The 16,747-nt window shown below is 36.5% G+C and overlaps 1 protein-coding gene and 1 long non-coding RNA gene across 3 annotated transcripts in view; one reads left to right on the top strand and one right to left on the bottom strand.

The window, feature by feature from the left end:
• The window catches only part of LOC106882727 (tetraspanin-33), an 82,973-nt gene that overhangs the window by 15,268 nt on the left and 50,958 nt on the right, over positions 1-16,747 (bottom strand). Inside the window, exon 2 of the mRNA XM_014933499.2 lies at positions 4,020-4,208. Within this exon, the coding sequence (XP_014788985.1) occupies positions 4,020-4,208 (189 nt within the window). The remainder of the gene's footprint in view (positions 1-4,019; positions 4,209-16,747) is intronic.
• LOC128247624 (uncharacterized) overlaps positions 5,675-16,747 on the top strand; it is an 18,129-nt gene continuing 7,056 nt past the window's right edge. The window contains exons 1-2 of one of the 2 annotated variants that reach the window (XR_008263997.1): positions 5,675-5,813; positions 6,957-7,050. This is a non-coding gene — a long non-coding RNA (uncharacterized LOC128247624). Of the gene's footprint in view, positions 5,814-5,940; positions 6,082-6,956; positions 7,051-16,747 lie in introns of those variants that run through there. The other variant, XR_008263996.1, reaches the window with a different exon arrangement.

The raw sequence follows: 16,747 nt of genomic DNA, 5'->3' as shown, positions 1-16,747 counted from the left end.
GTGTGTGTGTGTGTGCGTGTGTGTGTGTCTGTGTTTGTCCCTCCAACATCGCTTGACAACCGATGCTGGTGTGTTTATGTCCCCGTAACTTAGCGGTTCGGCAAAAGGGGCCGATAGAATAAGTACTAGGCTTACAAAGAATAAGTCCTGGGGTCGATTTGCTCGGCTAAAGGCGGTGCTCCAGCATGGCCACAGTCAAATGACTGAAACAAGTAAAAGGGTAAAGAGTCAGAGTACTAGTAAAGTTCTATTTAATTCTTGGAGGCTCCATAAAAGCACTAGTGTAGCTAGAAAGTGTGCTGCCCGGGGCAGCCCTTCTGTTTGCCACTCCCGGACGTCACACAAAAAAAAAAACAAAAAAAAACACATATTGCCTACAGCAATAGCCTACAACAGGATGAAAAGTGCCCCACTCCTCCTGCTATGCTAGTGTATAGAAGTAGCTAATGATTTCTGGTTACCTTGGCAACCTAATGAGCTAGGAGGGTACTTTAAAATTATAGTAGCCAGAGTAAGAACAAGGGTAAAAACGTTCAGGGAGCTTATTTCTTCTGCTGGCAACAAGGGAATTCTCCCTTGATGTGAAGAGTAGATTGTATGTTGTTTGTGTATGAAGTGCAATGTTGTATGGTGGTAAGATACAGGGGTGCTGAATATAGATGATATACAAAGACTGGAAGGAAATGAGGTGGGCATGCTCTGCCGGGTGTGTGATGTTAGTGTGCATGAGAAATGAATGTGTTGATAGGGATATGTAATGTATATGGATGATGAAAGACGAGTAGAGAGTGTCGGAGGATCCAAATGGAAGGAAACTGTGGAAGAGAAAGACCAAGAAATGTACGGACAGAATTGGTGAAAGCTGACCTCAGGATGTTGAACTTCACAAAGGAGATGACAAAGAGCCAGTGTGTTACAAAGGACCCATCCAACTGATGCAAGCATGGGAAAAAGAACATAAAACTTATGAGGATCACACACACGGAAATAATAGCCTGCTAATGTTCAAGAATTCAAAGTTAGATCTGCAGAAGAATTAGAGAAGAAATTCCTGGTATGGAAGCGAGAACTGAGAGGATTTTAAGATAAATGTAGCAAAGATCCTGGTATCTTCTAGAAAGTAGTCTAGTTCAATATGTAGAAACAGAGTAGGTATGAACTCCATATACTGTATCCAGTATAAGATATGGACATACAAAGGAATATAGTGGAGTCACAGGCAGACTGTCTACAAATGTAAGCTTCGTGTGTGATAGAGGCACTGGACCAGTACATACTTGGAGCGCACAGAAATAGTTTCTCTTAAACACTCGAATGGTTCACTTAGAAGTAATTGATAGCTTTTGTTAGAAGGTGTAATTAGCAAGAGAGGTGGTTGCTCTGAAAGTGTAGTAGCTGGAATAAGAATGGGGTGGAGAAAGTTCAGAGAGCTACAACCGCTGCTGACAACAAAGAACTTTTCCTTTTAGAACTGCATTTCTGCATGGCAGTGGGACATGTATCTTGAATGCAGAGGACTTGAGAAAACTGGAAAGAAACAAAGCAAGTATACTCCATTGGATGTGCAAAGTGAGCATGCATGGAAGTCTTAGTACAAAGATACTGAGTGAAAAGCTGGGCATAGGAGGAACCAGAATGTAGTGTGCAAGAAAGAAGACTGCACTGGTATTGACACATAATGGATAAGGATGAGAACAGCTACGTAATCACTGAATGTGGATGGAGCTTGCACAAGAGGAAAACCAAGGAAGGCATGAAATGAAGTGGTGAAGGCTAATCTCAAGACCTTGAACCTTACAGAGGAGATAACAAAGGACCAAGATCATTATTGTCATCATCATCATCATTTAATGCCCGCTTTCCATGCATGGATTGGATGGTTTGACAGGAGCTGGCCAGGCAGAAGACTGTACCAGGCTTCAGTGTCTGTTTTGACATGGTTTTTATGGCCAGATGCCCTTCCTAGCACCAACCACCCTGCAGAGTGGACCAAGTACTTTTTATGTGGTACTAGCACAGATAAGGTCAGTTTTAGCATGGTTTTTTACAGCTGGATGCACTTCCAAATGCCAACCACTTTACAGTGTGGACTGGATGCTTTTTACGTGGCACCAACACTAGCAGGATCATCAAAGTAACTTTGAGAGGGGTATTGGAAGAGGTGATTGTGTGCCAGATGATGGAAGGTGATAATGTGACAGAGAGACAGAAACAGGTACCTTGCTGTAAAAGAGAGGTGTAGCATTACCCCATCAGAGAGAGAGAGACAGAGATCAGGAATGAGGGCAGAAACAAGTGTGTTGCTGTAGAGGAGATACATGCTTAACAAGGATGACTGGCAATATATTGCCCTCAAGAAAACCCACCCACCTTGGTGAAACTGAGTGCTGATAGAGGGGTGTGTGTGTGTGTGTGTGTGTGTGTGTGTGTGTGTGTGTGTGTGTGTGTGTGTGTGTGTGTGTGTGTGTGTGTGTGTGTGTGCGTGCGTGCGTGCGTGTGTGTGTGTGTGTGTATATATATATACAGCTGGGCCCTTCACCGGATTTCCTTCTTCTTCAAGACATCTCAAAGCATCACCTTCCAAACTGCAGTTCTTCCTTGATACCATTTTGCCTACTATCTAGAACCATTTCATTTGTTAACCATCCTTCATCCATTAATACTATTCTCTCCACCCACACTTTCATTGATCACCTGACCCCCACTGTGCCACCAAATCACCTCTCCTCTCCCACCATCATAGGTCTCACCCTCCCCATGCACTATGCCTGCCTCTCTCTCTTCCCCATTCACTCCTACAACCTACCCGACAGCATGTCATCTCTCTCTTTCTCTCACTCTCTCTTTACTGTATCATCATTACTATTCTGCTGCTCTGCACAATCAGGCATCATCTACTCCCCCACTCACCCATGACCCCCCACTGCCCAATTTGAAGGTATTCCCTGACATCATCGCTTTTTTTTTTTTTTCCGTATCTTTCTAGCTCCATCCAATCACTCTTACCCTCACTTCTAAAATGTGAGTGGTCATGTAACTCCTCCACAAGAAACCTGTTCTGCTCTGCTCGGCTCTTTTTTTCTCCTATACTTTACCCTTCTCCTTATTGCCTAGCATAAAGCTGATTCCCTTGGGGCTTGTAGTCATGCAAGCTGCATAATTACCTCACCAGTGCAAGTGGCACAAAAAAGAAAAATAGGAAAAAAGCAACCTGTACATACTGTAAAGTGGTTGGCATGAGGATGAGCATCCAGCCACAGAAACCATGCTAAAGCAGAAATAAGAGCACAATGCTGTTCTTCAGCTTGTTAAACTGTCCAACCCATGTCAGCATAGAATATGGACACTTTCTGATGAATATGATGATATATCACGAAAAATTGGCTCAAAATTTGTACAGATTTCATTAGACATTCAGTAAAGAGCACCCTCAGAGGAAACATGTAGGTATTTTATTGCTCTGAAAGGGTGTCCAGTCACACTCTACTCACCAGCATAAGACCCTAGAGCAAAGTTTCTAGTTTAGTTACTGATTTGTACTGGTTTATATGATTCTTAGTAGCAGATTATTTTTGATGTGAATTCACACACACACAATTACAGGTAAGTTCACAGCCATCAATTCACCATGAAGAAAGTTCACCATTAGGAAAGTTCACTACGAGGAAAGTTTACCAAGAAAATGTATTCATAGTATCTCACCATTAATAGTTAAAAACTATCTTATTGAAAAAAAGGAAAAACAGTGAATTGAAGATGGTGAACTTTCCCTGTGGTGAACTGATAACAGTGAACTTTCCCTGCAATGAATTGATAACAGTGAACTTTTCTTACAGTGAACTTACTAGACATATGCACATACAAGTACAGAGATATTTTGAGTAAATACTTGAATACTGAGGGTGATGTTTTACTCCATCTCCAAATGCAGGAGTCGGTGGTGTCTCAACAGTGGGTGAAACAGTACAGTCTAACTGAAACATTAACTTCCATAAGGAGTGAGCAACGAAGGTACTTACCACATGAAGGAAACAGGTCTTTTCTCGCAATGATCCCATACATCCAAAGAACGCTACAAACACAACAATGCCACCAGATAAGCAAATCAGCGAAACTGGATCCAAGAAAAATTCCATCCAATTTCGGACCAGCTTGTTTTTATCTATCAACAGCCATGTTGATAAAGCAACAAACAAAACTCCACCAACCTGCAAAGAAAAAAACCCAGAAAATTAGATATATATTTATATATATATATATACAATAAAATAGAATATTGCATGTCTGTATGTGTGTGAGTATGTATCTATGAAGGAATAAATGCTGACAATATATCATAAAAGACATTACATTAATGCAACTATAAATATATTTGGCAAAGAAAGAATATAGTCCTAGATATATCTTTACAGCTGTTTCAAACTTTCAACGATTGATTCATGTAATAATGTGTATCAAGCAGATGGGTGTACACCGATATAATAATACACACCAAACAAGTAGAAATTATTATCACCACGTAAACAGGATACATTAGTATGTGTACGCATGGTATTTTCATTTCAGAAGGAAAAGTGGCAAAATGCGAATCTTATCTTATCTTATCTGTGTGTGTATGTGAGAGAGAGAGAGAGAGCGAGATTGTGTGTGTGTGAAGGTGCAATGGCCAAGTGATAAGAGTGTCACATTCACGATTGCAAGATAGCAGTTTCAATTAAAAAAATGTGGATGTAAAACAATGATGATGATGATTAAATTTAACTGTTGACAGTTATAAAAATACTTGGAATTGAAAAAGAAGCCCCTTAAGCCAACAAAGAAATCCCTCAAACCAGCAAGGGAGTCCCTCAAACAAACATGGGGGTCATTCTATCATTCAATCTCCTACAAATAGGACCCAAATTTCCCCAAAATCACATGTTACTGTTTCAATAAAAGATAGATGCCCTTCCTACACTCTCGGAGTGGTTGGCGTTAGGAAGGGCATCCAGCCGTAGAAACTTTGCCAAATCAGATTGGAGCCTGGTGTAGCCATCTGGCTCACCAGTGTTCAGTCAAATCATCCAACTCATGCTAGCATGGAAAGCAGACGTTAAACGATGATGATAGTATGATTATGGCTGAAATGCCTTTGCTCATCGAGCTACTCAGTTAGGATTGACCTGGGGCTAAAAAAACAACAACCTACACTTGTGCATGTTATATACACCAACACATTACACTTGTATATTATTTCATTCAACAGAATCATTAGAGCATTGGTAAAAAAACACTTTGTTGTGTTTGTTCCGTTTCTAACGTTTTATCAACCCTTTCTGGGTTGATAAAATACAGTACCAGTCAAGTACTAGGGTTGGTGGTATTGACTAAATATCCTCCCCACAAATTAGCCGATCTTGTGTGTAAATCAGAAAAGAATTATTTGTAGTAGCATTGTTTCACCAACACTTAGGCCTCTGGGTTAGTTTATATCATACTATTAATAATAAAGTATGTTAATTGCTTCCAATTATTTCTGGAGAATAGCCAAGTGTCTTTCTAGACAAGGGGTAATTTACATTCATTTCATTACTTCCACTTATATAAAACAATCTTGGACATTATGTAAGAAAGAACTATTTATATTGTCCTAAATCAAAAAAACTTTATAAAATATTTTCCCATTACTTGACATCTAATGTGACAGATAAAAGGCAGCGCACATATCTACATGCATGGGCAAGTTTGTACAAATATATACAGACAAAGGCCAATATATTTGTAATATATAGGCCTCTTAGCTTGAAGACATATTCTGCAAGAATTATTTGACAGTAAGTGCTTATTTATTATAATTCTACTCTTATCTTGTATGCTTTATATAATATTAGGTTGAGGAAAAAGTTTGTGCGCTGTGTTAAAATAATCCTTTTTTATATATATTTGTGGTATGTGTGTTCATTCAGTTCGTGTCATGTTCAATAGTGACTCATGGTGCACAAACTTTTTCCTCAAACTAGTATTTAACCAACTCCAGCACTGGATATTAACCCCTGGAAGAATACAAATCTAAGTTGATCACTGCAGAATTTGAACCAGAACGTAGGTTTTAACTAAATAATACTGATAACATGTTTTGTCTTCCTAACAATTCTGTGTACCTAACCAAGTGCTTTTTCTGTGAAAGACATTTTCATTTTCACTTCCTACATGAAAAATAGTTTACTACAACATAATTCAACATTGATTTTGTCAATGCCTCAAGTAGCAACAAAACAAGTCTCTTCAACTTTCAAGGACTTTGCAAAAGATTCTTGAAGAATAAAAGAGGACAGTTTTAGCAATTCACTATTCAAACCTTAAGTCCAACATCAACTTTAACCTGCTGTCTTGTGGATATTCTTCTAAAAGCTAACACTTTATTTCCATTTTCAATTTCTCTCTCTCTTATTTTGTTCATAATCCTTTTCTTCTATGTACATTATTGATCTTCCTAAGCTTCTAATATCTTGAGTTCTAGAAAAGCCAACTGTATTGTATTAGTTATACAGAATATTCCACTTCTTCCTTGTTTTTGTTGTATATATATATATAATACATGTCTATCAGCACTGTTTCACAGATGTAATAACACAAACACATTGCATACTATTATTATTATCTGTTCCATCAAGTTCATTTGTTATTCAATGAACAAAGACTATATTATAAACAACACTAGTAACACAAGTATTCCTCATGCACTGATCTCATTAATAACATTCGTTCCATCTTGTTTTGGTTCTAAGGTCTCTCTTGCCATCCCTCTTACATTTATTCTATGACTTAGCATTTCATTTCCTTCTGTTTTACCTCATCATCCTGCAACACACCCAAATATTTTATATCTTTCATCATTCTTAGATGATCTTATTACCTTGCTATTTGGCAAACTTCAGCATCTTTTCCTTACGAGTATGACACACTTATCATTCCAGCATCTCAACTGAAAATTCTTACATGCTGTACCGAAGAATGCAGCTACTTCTCAAGTTTGGAGCAAAGTTCAAGGTCGTCCATGAAAATTTGATGGTAAATTCTTTCATTACTTATGGCTGGATTGAATTCCTTTACTTCTTTACTTGTTTCAGCCATTTGACTGTGGTCATGCTGGAACACCACCTTTAGTCGAACAAATTGACCCTGGAACTTATTCGTTGCAAGCCTAGTATATATTCTATCAGTCTCTTTTGCTGAACCGCTAAGTTACAAGGAGGTAGACACACCAACATTGGTTGTCAAGTAACGGTGGGAGGGGGGACAAACACAGACACACAAACACACACACACGCACATATATATGATGGGCTTCTTCCAGTTTCCGTCAACCAAATCCACTCACAAGGCTTTGGTTGGCCCAAGGATATAGCACAAGACACTTGCCCAAGGTGCCACACAGTGGGACTGAACCCAGAACCATGTGGTTGGTAAGCAAGCTACTTACTACACAGCCACTCCTGCACCTATACATATATATATATATATATATCTACATATATATGCATGTGTATATGTGTGTGTGCATGTATGTATATATAATATATACACACACACTTACACAAATGCATGCATATACTATGAGAAAGCAGAGGAATGTAAGACAGGGTAATCAAAGCAATAATAATTAGGAGTAGAAATAATTAATCTTTTTGGAAAAACAGTTCTTATTTCATCTTGTAACTTCTGACATGTAAACTTGACATAAGAACCACCATCATAAATTCCAAATATTTTCAAGGCAATCAAGAATGTGGAAAAAAAAGGGGGGGGGGGTCACATCAGGATTTAGTTAAGAGGTCTGTCTCTATTTTATTATGTGGATGCAGTATGGTCATATGATTAAAATTTTTTACTTCACTATCATGATGTTCAGACTTCAATTCCAATACATAGCACTTTTGGCAAGAGTCATTTACTGTAGCTTTCGGTAAACCCCAGCACCGTGAATGAAGTTGGGTACAGAATAACTGTTCTAGAAGCCAATCAGATGGATTGTATCTGTAATTCTAATGTCGAGCGTTGTCATACACTGTACCATGCTGAATCTGGCCAAGGATTACATTAAGAGCACTGTGGAATACTCAGCTACTTGCATGCTAATTCATTAAGTAAGTAGTTTAATTGATTGAACAACTGAATAATCATCTCAAAACTGGTGGAGGTACATTTAAATCCTTCACTTTCTTTTACCATCCCATCATCTCACAGATACTTCATATCGGTTATGCTCTGAAATATCATTTTGTTAATATATGCAGAACAAGTCGTCTGTTCATTATCTCCTTCATTACCATTTCTTGTCTTCAATAAATATTTATTCTATTTCCACAAGTACACCTCACTGTTTATAAATAAACATTATTTCAGTCTCAGAGATAAATGTGATAGCAGGGCTGTAATTGCTTACTTCAAGTTTTGCTTTGTCTTTCTACATAAAGGAGCTACCTCTTTCCTTTTTCTCATCCATGGTGTTACATCATCACTTAAGTGTCAAACAAAGTCTCTAGTCAAATACAAGTACATACTCATAAAGTTTTAACCCTTTTGATACCAGCCCGCCTGAAAGCGGCTCTGGCTCTGCAGTACAAATGTCTTGTTTTCAGAAGTTCTGAATTAAAATCTTCCCCCAAACCTGAGTCACAATTTCTGTTCCTAACACGAGCTTAATGATAACTAAGTTATTTTACTAAATTCTTTGTTATATTTTAAATTAATTGAAAGAAACACAGAGTATCTCAACAGAAATATGGTAACAAAAGGGTCAAGCCACAACCTAGGACTAGAATTTTTCATTTTGATCTTAATGTTATTATTATCATTACCTTATCATTGTCCTTATTATTAAGGAAGTGAGCTGGCGGAATCATAAGCACGCAGGACGAAATGCTTAGTGGTATTTCGCCCATGACTATGTTCTGAGTTCGAATTCTGCCAAGGTCAACTTTGCCTTTCATCCTTTCGGGGTCGATAAATCAAGTACAAGATATGTATATATACATACATATACACATATATATGCACATACATACACACATATATACACATACATACACACACATATATGCACATACATACACACACATACACACACACACATATAGGCACATAGATACACAACACCTATATACATATCTATATACACAGACACACACACACACAAATATACACATATATATATATGCAATTATTATTATCATTATTTAAAACAGTTTGATTTGATCCTTACGGTGCTAAACAATACATGTAACACCAAGTGTGTGTGTGTGTGTGTGTGTATGTATGTGTACACATATATTGCAATTTTAATTGCATGGCATATAACCAGTATTTTGTATACGTATATTCATATATCCCTCCCTTAATGCCATAGCAGAAACCATGAGTCAACAAAGGAGACATCAAATAAATAAATTAGTCCCAGATAAAGCTAGGTCTAAATAAAAAGACAGGATGGTCAGAGCTAAAAGGCTCTTTGATGCGAGATCAGTCCTGACAGGACAGATCTGTTTAGACAGATCTAAACATCATTACAATCATTGCAAACTGATGTAACAGTGCAGCTGGGGCGTGTTTACCATGACAATAGCTCTAGACATGTGTACCCGTCTATGTGGAATTGCCAGCTCTTGTCTGCTGAATAATTCAGAATTCAGAATCAACAGCTTCCTTTCGAAGCGTTTTTCTTTTTTTTTTTTTTTTTTTTTTTTTTTCAGAGGGGTATTAATTACTTATCAAGTTATAGTACACTCAAACATTAAGGATAACATGCTATGAAGCACAAATTAAATTCATGAATATATTTGAATGAAAATATTCTGATTAACATGCAATATGATTTGCATACACAAGAATGTTGCCTATATGATCATCACACATGATAGTGGTAGGGGGAGGTAGCAGCAGTAGTAGTAGCAACACAAATAAAAATTAATTTGTAATTATATTTCACTATTGCTAAAATACATTCAAATTTCTGAACCAATTAACCACTTGAGAGTTTGTTTTGACACTATGTTTGGATCATTTCATTTTACACTGTCAATTACAAACTCCAGTATACTCGGTTTTCCATTATCATATCTTACTATGTCTTATGCAGGTTCCACAGTCTCATTTGCAGAATATCCAGCCATATTCCAACTACAAAGAGAACTTACAAAGTGAAAAACTTAAGCTTTCCTGTCATTAACAGTTGGGTGATTGCAGATCAGATATCTTTATACGCTGTTCAACTGAAATTGTCATCTGTCATATCTTGTCTTATTCATTTAGAATCCATTTTAAAACACTATCTTTACATGCAGTTTGTCTTCAGAAAAGATTAAAACTTGTAGGTCAATTGGTCTTTCGGTGGGTTTTCTGTGGTACAATCTGTCCATTCTACAATCATACAATCAACTCGATGGTCGTAACTTCTGGGACTTGACTGAGGAAGGAAAGTCATGAATGACCTGTCTTTTTTTTGCCTGTCCTAATTGTTGTTTCTCGTCCACCTACTATTGTCTATCAGTCCGAATGTTTTATTGTACTCTATTACGTTTTTGTTCCATTTATATATATATATATATATATATATATATATATACACACACACACACATATACATATATATACACATACACACACACATATATATACACACATATATATATATATACACACATATATATATATATATATATATATATATATATATATATATATGTATATATATACATTTATATATATACACACACATTTTATACTGGGTCATCCCATTAAATAATGCAGTTTTGTTATACATCTTTTATTATTCAAAATTAAGATAAACAAAGTTCTTTTTTAATCTGAAATATACTCTCCTTCGTTTTCTACAATGCTCTTCCATCTATCTGGTAGACTTGCAAGGTCCCTCTTCCAAAATTCACTCTTCCAGTACTGTAGTGACCTCGACTACAGAATTCATATTTTTTTCCATCCAAATGATTTTGAAGACTGTGGATTAAACGATAATCAGATGGGGCAATGTCCGGTGATTATGGTGGGTGGGGCATCGTTTCCCATTCAAACTACTCCAGCCTTTGGAATGTCATCCATGTGGCCGAGCATTATCTTAAAGGAAGAACACCTATTGTCTTGAAACCAAAGATGGTCACTTTTCTTCAAGTGCTGACTTGAATGACTGGTTGAATGATCAAATCCAAGTTTCTCTGCTTGTTCCTCAACAGTTAAGATGGGATTTTGTTCCACCAGGGCTTGTAGGACATCCTCATCAAGCTCTTACAGATCTTCCAGGACAAGACTCGTCCTCTAAGCTGTAGTTTCTGGCTTGGAATTTTTGGAACCACCTTCGACACTGGCTTACGCTTATTGTCTGATCCCCATATACTGCATTAATATTCCTCACACTTCCTGTTACATTGTTGCTTTTATTGAACTCATAAAGTAAAATATGCCGAATATGTTCCTTTCTCATTTCCTTTACAGCTTTGAAAAAATAACTGCTAAAATCAAACTGAACTCTTCAAAACTTGCACTAGGAAAAGACCAAGGAAAAATTACAACCTGTTTTTATAGCAAGTTGATGCACGCAGTTTATCCCACACCCATCCAACTTTCAGTTCATGCAATTGAAAAAACCGCATTATTCATGAGATGACCCAACATATACATATATACACACACACACACATATATATACACACATTTTATATATATATATATATATATATATATATATATATATATATATATATATATATATATATATATATATATATATATATGAGATGGGTTTGAATACAAAAATCTTTAAAAAAAAGGGGGGATTGAAATACGATTTAGATCAATGGATCTAGCGCTGATGTCATGATAAATGCACCCACACAACTGTTCATAACAGGAAAGGCAACTGTTGAATAATTCAGAGTGAGTCAGCATTCACAAACCAAGCTGGTTTTCTTCAATGAGATATTAATCATTTATCAAGTTATAATACATATAAAAGTTATCAATAGAACATCCTTAAGGAATGTGAATTGCCATAATGAATATATCTGAATAAGAATCTTCTGATTTGCACATATATATGATTTGCTAATGCAAAAATATGCTGCTTGTCATAAACATAATCCTTGTTTCAATGTGGTTTAAAAACAGAAATGGAAAAGAAAATTACTTTACACAACAACACAATGGTTTGTTTATAATAATAATGGTAATGTAGAAAATGACAAAGAAGTGGATGTTTTTTTGTTTTTTTTTTATTGGAATTATTTCTTTGGGAGAAGACATTTTGCAAAATGTACTTAATAATACAGAATGCAATAAACAAGACGATAGCTTTCAGTAAATATATAGAATAGTAAGCATAAACTATGAGTAAGGAAATTCAAGCTATGGCTGTTAGCTTATTTCCAGATAGCTAGATCAGGATAAGCAGATTAAATAGCTAAATAGAGATGGGTGGGTGGGTGTTAGAGAAGGATGAATGGACACATAAATAGAGATGGGTAGATGGATGGACAGATGGATAAATAGTGATGGATGGATGGATGGCTAACTAGAGACAGAGAGATGGATGGATAACAGACATGGAGAAAGATAGATACAATATTTTTACTGGGAAACCAAGTAAAATAAATACTTTTGGTAGTAGAAGTGCTAGTTCTATAGTAGTAACATTAATAAGATTTAATTTTAAAGTGGAATTGCAGAAGCAATCAACAATACATCTATCTAGTAATTGAGACATGTTTAAGTGTGATTGGTGGCCTTGTTGATAGCCTTGTGTCTCAAATCAGTACTTGAATGCTTTATATTATGTCCATTAAAATCTTTGCCATTACTTTCCAATATATATTCTTTCACTAGTCTCAGGCATTTGACTGTGACAATGCCGAGGCACAGCATTCATAGTTCTATGATGACCATATTGACTCCAGTATTTTTTTAACCTGTAACTTTAACTAATTTATAATTGTAATGCTTTTTAAAATGACCCTGATTTTTTTACATAAACACAGACATGGACAGACACATACACACTTGCACACAAATAGGCTTCTACCAAGCAAATTCCACTCACAAGGTGTTGGTCAACCCAAAGCTACAGTAGAAAACACCTGTCCAACGTTCTGCACAATAGGTTTTAAAAGAGAAACTATGTAGTTATAAAACAAAATTCTTAACCATGCAGCCAATAATAGTTTAGTTTTGTGAAGGTGCAAGGCCAACATTTGCTGTGAAGGGATGCAGTCAATTGAATGCAATCAACTCCAGTATATTAATGATGCCTATTTAATTGACTACAAACAGGATAAAGAGTAAAGCTTGTTTACCATGACAGAACTTGAATATAGTACATAGATACAGGAGATTGTATCTATGTTGTAATAGCTTTAATCTGATGGTTTGGCTTCCATTAAATTCTTTCTTGTACCATCAAGTCAATGAATGTCCTGTTATCACTTTCTTGACATGTGCCAAGTGCTTTCCAAAGAACTTTTATCACACAATACAAAGGTAACTTTCTGCTGGTTTCCTTTGTCTTGTTCTTTTTTTTTTCTTTTTTTTTAATACAAAAACCACTATCAGGATTTCAAGTTCAACTCCACTGCACAACACCTTGGGTAGGTGTCTTCTCTTACAGCACCAGGTAACCAAAGCTTTTTGCATGGATTTAGTAAATGAAGATTGAAAGCCTCTCTCTCTCTCCACGTGTGTGTGTGTGTGTGTGTGTGTGTGCGTGTGTGTGTGTATGTATGCCATGCCTCCTTGTCTTGAAATCACACACAAGCTGAAAACAGATGTCACTATAAATGCAAAATGATGTTATTCTTTTGCAATCTTTAGTGAAATCATGACTTGTCACTGTACTGTTTGCATTCAAAGTATAAGGGGGAAACATTCTTACTTGGGAAAAGTGAGAGTTGATGAAAGGAAGAGCATACAGCTGTAGAAATACTGCCTCAAAGAATCTCAACTGACCTATGCGAGGAGAATAAGGTGAACACTCACAAAATGATGATGATGATGATGCTATTTTGCCAGCCAGACTTACATGTCTCAATATCAATGAATGTCAGCAATGAAGTGATATAACTAGACAGAGACAACGAGGACCCTAACAGTAGTAACACGAACATTTACTAGATGAGCCAATGAAGGAATCTCTTTGCCAACACTCCACAAGCTAGACAGCTAAATCCCCATGAAATCATATCCTATTGCCTTATAAAGGAAGGACAGGTTGGTGAAAGGTGTGCTCCTACATAGAATGCAATTGAATAAAAGATGAACATTGTTGCAACACCTTTGATCACAGGTCTACTGGAATAGGGCTGACCTGGGCTAAACAATACCTGCAACAACTGACAGAAGTGCAAAGGAAAGATGAGAATGAAAGTTGCTTGTTGCAATTGCAATAAATCTAGTTGTGTTATTACAAAGTGGGAACCAGAACAATAACATGTGAGGATGTTTTAGATTTCGATGCAACAACTTTCTTTCAAAAGCAGTTGGAACCACTTAAGATGAAAGATGTGAGAGCTTTCAGCAACAATGCTTCAAATAATCACATACAGAGAATACAAGATGGCAGCTGAACGAGATTACATATATATATACACACACACACACACACGCACATAGGTACACATGTATGCACGCACGCACACAAAAGAAGGGGAGAGTAAATGGGTAAAGGAGTAGAGGGAGATGGGGGTAGATGAGAAACAAAGCGGAAAATAGAGGGGGGGGGAAGAGGAAGGAGAGCGAGTGAAATGTGTAGAAGGTTAGAAATAATGAGACAGATGCGCAATCGAAATATGCTTACAAAATTCATGGAATACATCAAAATTTGCAGTTTCTGTAAGCGCTCTGCCAGTCATTGTGCCATTACAACAATAGTTGTTAATAGTTTCTTACATTTGGCATAAATAGTTCTTGGGAATTTTGCAGTAAAGATGAAATGGAGTGAACCTTGATGTTCACACAAATTTAGCCTTTGCAAAAGACATGAAAAATCACAGCTAATCAATGCAACAGCCCAATTCCTTTGAACTGAATCTGTCCCCTTCCCACTGTCTTTATCCTCCTTTCCAGCATTCAATATAGTTATACTAGAGTGCTACCTGATATATAAAAGGTAACAGTGGGAGTATAGAGTTTGCCACTCCAGGTAATAATATTGCATAGATACAATAATTATAATTATAATATTGGTTTTTCAAATTTTATGGTGGATGAATACAAGTGAAATGAATAGTAATTTTTCTAATAAAAATATTTATTAAATTAAAATATAAACACATCTCTTATTGTATATGTGCAATCAATATATTACTGATAACAATAAAACTGCTTAATAATCAATTAATTTCATTACATGTAACATTACCCGATACTGCTCAACAATGATAAATGGGTACCAATTTAGTGTGTGGTCTATCTTCCCTTCCTCACTTCAGTGTGCTGCCTACCTCCACTATAAGAACTTTAAATTGCAGGATAATAAAAACAAGTTGAATAATGATTTATTATTAATGACAATGCAGTACAGGTCTTTATTCCCCACCTCTATTATGTTTTTGTTTTGCTTTCACTACACTACTACATTGATAACAAGGATCTGTTTCTTGTGATACATCCAGAAGATTGCTTTCCCATAAAAATGGAACTGTTGTTTCCGCTGTTTAAAATGATACATTAAAAAAATCTTAAAACAGCATTGCAGTGGCTAGAACGTGTTACATAGATAATATATCTGCTTCAATTTGTGGTGGATACTAATGTGGATGTTAGATCTATTGATCTTTTATCCACACCAGTCAGGAGCACTCAGATCAGAAGCATAGAAAGAAAGGAGTAATCACAGGTAATAAATTTTTACCATGAAAGATCACAAAACGTGTTGAGCTCTCAGTAGGCAAACCAAGTCATTTCACAACACAGACTGCTTATACTGCAGTAGAGTGCATGCTAAAGTAGCTCCAATAAACGTAGGTTCCAAACATTACTTGTCGTATGACAAGTAACCCTGAACACTGGTGGTTTTGAATCATTTGTTACCCACGGACCCTTTCATTCCTATTTTACTCAGGTGGAACCTCATAGCCACTCGATGTTTTTAAATCCTATTATATTTTTATAATTAAACATTATTAGGAATTGTATTTAAAAAATTGTTAAAATATTTTGTGTATTGCAGAAATACGAGCAATTTATTGCAGATAAATTCTAACCAAATCGTATATGGACCATCAAGGGCCATAAGGTCACCGATTGAGAACTACTGCTCTACGTAAATAAAATAGTAACTAAGGGAGATAACCATGATATTACTGGTATTTATTGTTTAGGTCTCTCTCCCCCTTCTCACATCCTGTCCAAGGAACATCTGGACTCAGAACATACAGCAATGGAATTAAATAATGTAAAACATAGGCGCAGGAGTGGCTGTGCGGTAACCACATGGTTCCGGGTTGAGTCCCACTGCGTAGCACCTTGGGCAAGTGTCTTCTACTATAGCCTCGGGCCGACCAAAGCCTTGTGAGTGGGTTTGGTAGACGGAAACTGAAAGAAGCCCGTCGTATATATATATATATATGTGTGTGTGTGTGTGTGTGTGTTTGTGTGTGTGTTTGTCACCCCACCACCATCGCTTGACAACCGATGCTGGTGTGTTTACGTTCCCGTAACTTAGCGGTTCGGCAAAAAGAGACCGATAGAATAAGTACTCGGCTTACAA

Source organism: Octopus bimaculoides, chromosome 4 (genome assembly GCF_001194135.2).
Source record: "Octopus bimaculoides isolate UCB-OBI-ISO-001 chromosome 4, ASM119413v2, whole genome shotgun sequence".
NCBI classification, from domain to species: Eukaryota; Metazoa; Mollusca; class Cephalopoda; order Octopoda; family Octopodidae; genus Octopus; species Octopus bimaculoides.
The sequence above is the reverse complement of the archived record's forward strand: the minus strand, read 5'-3'. Positions and strand labels throughout refer to the sequence as shown.